The sequence below is a fragment of the Cyprinodon variegatus genome, unplaced genomic scaffold (genome assembly GCF_000732505.1).
Source record: "Cyprinodon variegatus isolate N-32 unplaced genomic scaffold, C_variegatus-1.0 Scaffold37, whole genome shotgun sequence".
Taxonomy (NCBI): Eukaryota; Metazoa; Chordata; class Actinopteri; order Cyprinodontiformes; family Cyprinodontidae; genus Cyprinodon; species Cyprinodon variegatus.
This window is the reverse complement of record NW_015150490.1, coordinates 1,779,131-1,783,956: the sequence shown is the minus strand read 5'-3', so window position 1 is coordinate 1,783,956 and position 4,826 is coordinate 1,779,131. Positions and strand designations below refer to the sequence as shown.

The following is a 4,826-nucleotide window of genomic DNA, read 5'->3' as shown; positions in this document are numbered from 1 at the left end:
AAGAAAACCTAAATGAAAAGCATATAACAAGATCAACTATGCCAGCAAGAGGAAGTAAGAAGCTTATAAGTCTGCATTCTCATCAGCTGTACTTCAAATATCAATGATGGTAAATTGACAGTTTTACAGCATATTTCACAAAAAGCAAAACTGTTGCTTAAGCAAGATAAATTGATTTACTTGTGGCAGAGAACAAGTCAATGAATGAGACAGACTAAGGGTAAGTTTAACAAATCATGCTCCCAATCACAGTTGGTTCACACAGTAACTTCCATTAGTAACTTAATTCAGGGTACACTATGCCACCTTTTAAAACTTAAAACCAAATGTATAAAATGTAACATTTTATACAAAATAATCAGATTATGGAAAGAGGGTGCTTTGCATTCTACTTGCTCTCTTTAGCACTATTTCCCTAATCATGATTAATCCAATTAATCGTTATAACCCTATAATGCAGATATTTATTACTCATTCTGAGTTTTAACTAATCCTGCCTTTAGAAGTGGGCCTTTGCAAGTACAACAGCACAACATTTGCTGGAGTTAGCATCTTTCTGTTAAAACAAAAAAATAGTGGTTGGTCAGTTGTGATCCCTGGTGAAGCTGTTGTTAAGGTACAACATCAAGCAGCAATGTACGTAGTAAAGAATGACAACCACCACCTGTTAGTTAAAGAGTATTTGGTTATGATTGGAAAGAGAACATTGATTTCTTAGGTTTATCCCGACCTTACGATTCCTGATCGAGAGGTGTTGGTGAAAGGCTAATTGCCCCTAGTTCCCCCCTGTACACAACACGACACACGATGAAGCTGAAACTGGGCTCAATCGAAAAATTCCAGTATGACTGGAGCTTCGGCCCGAAAAGGGCAAAAAAAAAAATTTGTACACTCTATGCCCAGCTTAAGGCAGGTATGAAGTGATGCATCCCTTTGAAGTGCTATTTGATCTCCTACGTCTGTGAGAAGACACTATCTAACCAACATCATTTAGACAAGGTATATTCATGAAGCTAACTTTATCATATTTTTGAGTACAGTATATGTAATGAGAAGCAAATGCCAGTGCTACAAAAACGATAAAAGCTTAAGACAACTCAAAGAGGAAGTAAATGTAAAGCACCCTCTTCCTATAATCCACACTGCCATAATAATCATTCATATATTTTCTGATTACAGATATCCTAAATTATTCTAGATACTCTGTCAATGCTGCACTCAAATGATGCGCATCCAAAATGTAGAACCATCTCAGATCATTTTGCTTCAGGATTTTAAGAGGCTCTGAAAAAATGCAGACACGCATCCTTCTGATCAGCATCACTCTTCTGTAAGAAGTCAAACACCGCTGTAAGCAGAGATGTCTCGTCTGTGCTTAGACCACAGCATTGCAACAGCATTCTGAGGTTTCATGCAACACAATGTAAAACAACATTTGATAATGTTTTATGCAAAGCAGACCCAGACTGTTCTAAGCTTAGAGGGGAATCCTACTTCAAATTAGGCATATGATTTAACAAAGTATCTGACTGTTAGACAGTTTATTGATCTCTTTTGTGTTTTTTTGTTAAGAAAAAAAAAACAATTACTGTACTGTTATCTGTTTCTAAGTTGGACATCTTGAAGTGTATAAACAAAAACAAAAAACTGTTTTTGCAATAATTTTTGAGCTCTTTAGTTAGCCAAGCTATTTTGTTTTTCTTTTTGTCTTTTTTTCAGTCTTACTATATCAACCCTGATCTTTCCACCAGGCTTTTGTTGCTCATTTTTCATTGTTGACAATGTCACGACCCAAACACCCGCAAATACACACCGTCCAAATAAAACAACATTCATTCTGTTGCATTATATGGCATTTTATTCCACAACTAACCCAATGCAAGTCTAATTCCTTACTCACTGGAGCCTAATAAAGTCTTTTAAGATTTTTGTTATTTTTTAAGTTTATTTTGTAAATAAACACACACACACACAGAGATGTGTGTGCTAGAAATTCTTGATAACTGATAGCCGTTTGTTGTTAAGATCTGTGCATTTTGGAGTACAAAATATGTTTAAAGGATATAAAAACTGTTTTAAAAAGATGCATTTTATGCAAAAGAAATGCATGAATCACAATTATCACTATCTCGTAATACAAAGAGATAAACACAACCAAATCAAGCCTTGAAGTTTGGTGATTGAGTTTGCAGGTCAGACAATTTACAAATAGATCTGCAAGTAAATTGATACCTGGCCAATATGAAGATTATATTTTGTACATTTTATCATTTGGACCAATCATCAGGACTCTATGCAGGCTTGGCGTTTTCTGAATTTGGTTAATTTATGCCTCAGTGAAAATAGAAACTCCGCTGGCCTGCTATTGGGAAATCCCATTATTCCAGTGTTCTTTTCTTCTTAGTTGACAGTTGTCACTTCCTTTTAAACTTTATGGAAAATATATCTGAGGGAAATGTTACCCGCGTAGTAGTATGATTATGGACAAATGCCCCAGGATAGATCTGGTAAGGACTTTGCAGAACGCGGTCCTCCTTTGTCATTGATTCTTCAGCAGTTCCCACACTGAGCATGCATGACACTGTAGAGGAAAAACTTCCTTTTAATTCTAAGAAACCTCCAGCAAACCATGCTTAGTGTGACCAACCTTCTACTGAGGCCTATCACACTGAATTAGGCATCTTTATAAAATATTAACACTTATTCTTATGCTAGTATTTGTATGCAATATTAGGCAAATTTATGACTCAATGCCTTCTAAACCCTGCAAATGCCTCTGATGGATTAAAAGTCTGAATTTCTGATAATCTAACTTGGTGACAGTCCTAAACTCTGTATACAGATTTTAAATTTTACCCCAACATGCTCAGGTAATCATAAAGTATCTTTAAAATAAAAAAGAAAGGGATATTGACAACGCTCTATATCTGCGTCCTTCATCCTAAATCACATTGTTGAGCAACAGCTTGTTTCACAAAATCTGCTTTGTTTATTTATATTTAGACTTACAAATGTATTCGTAACTGCAAATCAAAATATATACACTAAAACTAAAACGCAAAGAATTTGGAAGATGTATGAATCCCAGCAGTTAAAGATATTTGGCAGCTTCAGACCAGTTTCTGATATTAAAATTAAATAATGGCATCCTCTCCATGACCCTAAAAAGACCCTAAAATTCAAACAATCCAACAATTAACAAATGAGTTAACTGATTAAATAAGAAGTTAAGAACCGTTGAGTTGATGCTATATTGCAGTATAAATGTATAATATATAAAAAAAATCATCTTGAAAGAGTAATACAGTGAGGATGATAGTTTTGCTACTGTAGGCTAAAGCAGCCAAATGGCATTTTTTTTTTTTTTTTCAGCTTCCTATCTGCACAGCAGCTTTAAAAGGTCATCACGTAGAAAAGTTCAAGCACTCAGCATAATTTATGGCTTAAGAAATAACACATCCATCTGTAATCTCTGACCCCCTTTGTTTCTCTGTGCAAACACAGCAAACAGGCAGGCCACAGCCTTCTCACACATGTGGGCTTGTGTTCATTGATAAGGCCAAGCAGTTAATTGAGCCCCTTTAAAACAAAGTCATTCACTTTATGGGACAGACTTTTTAGAGTAGGCAACATGCAAATGGAAAAAATGGAGCAGAGGATTACTTTTCTTATGTTTGTGTCAGATATTTATCGGGCATTTAGCTGTAAAGTAAAGGTAAACTCAGCTCTGGATGTCAGAAACGACCCCGGCGCGCGCATCGATTAACTATCGGTTCTCTGGTGACTCACCTCTCTGCTGGGTATGGCAGCATTGCCATAGCAACGCGTCGATAAGCACCAGTAGGGAAAGATGAAGTAGTCGATCCATTTCGCTCTGTGTGGTTTGATGTCCTGCTGCGCGCCGCGGAGTGCGCGCCGTCCTCTCCGGCGCTTCGGTGTTGAATGACAGAAAAGTTTCACACAAGTTGAGCCAAACTTTTCCCGCAGGCGTCTTCCTTCTCCTCCTCCTCCTCGTGTCCCCCTTTTATCCCTCTCTCCTCCTCCTTCCTCCTCCTTCACGATGGCACGGAGAGATAGACAGATGGATATATGTGGACATAAAAACCTCTTAAGGTGAGGGGACAGCTGATACGCGGCATCTCAAAGGGTCCTAAAATGTAATAAACCTTTATTTTTTCTGCAACAGAGCTTGGAGATAAAAGCCTCAACAGAACAAAGCAAATAAGGTATTATATCATCTTTTTTTCTGGTTAATATGGAACTGAAAGTTCAATACACAGATAAAGCCCACATCTGGAATCCAGAAGTTAGTTCGTTCTTTTATGGAGTCCTCTCAGCTACATACACTATTGTTCTACAGCTCCTCCTGCTGCTCTGCACAAGTTACCACAGACTGGGGCAAAGCTCAGACACCCAATAAGCTTCCTTAAATGAAACCTTGTCTTGTTATGTAAACGTGCCAGTGGTGTCAAAAGTACACACATTTGTTACTTAAGTAGAAGTATAAATACTGCAGTTTAAAAAAACTCTGGTAAAAGTTGAAGTATCAACTTGACCTCTTTACTAAAGTAAAAGTATGTGCTCCAAAAACTACTTAAAGTATAGAAGTATAAAGTAACCTTTAAAAAATAATAATAATAAAACAGCCAGATGGCACTATATGAAGTGAAAGCTTAATATTTCGACTATTTCAAAGATTCTTTGAGATAGGGCCAAGGATGAGGGAGGTCTTGTCGGTCTCCGTCTGCATCTCCCGATACGCTATCGCCTGTGTCAGACCTTTCAGACATTTAATCTGTTTCTGAATCCCACATTGTAGTATGGCA

The 4,826-nt window shown here is 37.1% G+C and overlaps 1 protein-coding gene across 9 annotated transcripts in view; it reads right to left on the bottom strand.

Annotated features, from left to right (window-relative positions):
• The window catches only part of lama2 (laminin subunit alpha 2), a 224,090-nt gene extending 220,069 nt beyond the window's left edge, over positions 1-4,021 (bottom strand). For 4 of the 9 annotated variants that reach the window (XM_015369189.1, XM_015369209.1, XM_015369194.1 and 1 more), the window contains exon 1: positions 3,790-4,021. In XM_015369189.1, the coding sequence (XP_015224675.1) occupies positions 3,790-3,868 (79 nt within the window). In that variant the 5' untranslated portion in view covers positions 3,869-4,021. The remainder of the gene's footprint in view (positions 1-3,789) is intronic. The other 5 variants (XM_015369202.1, XM_015369222.1, XM_015369230.1 and 2 more) reach the window with 2 other exon arrangements.
• Between the last annotated feature and the right edge of the window lie 805 nt (positions 4,022-4,826).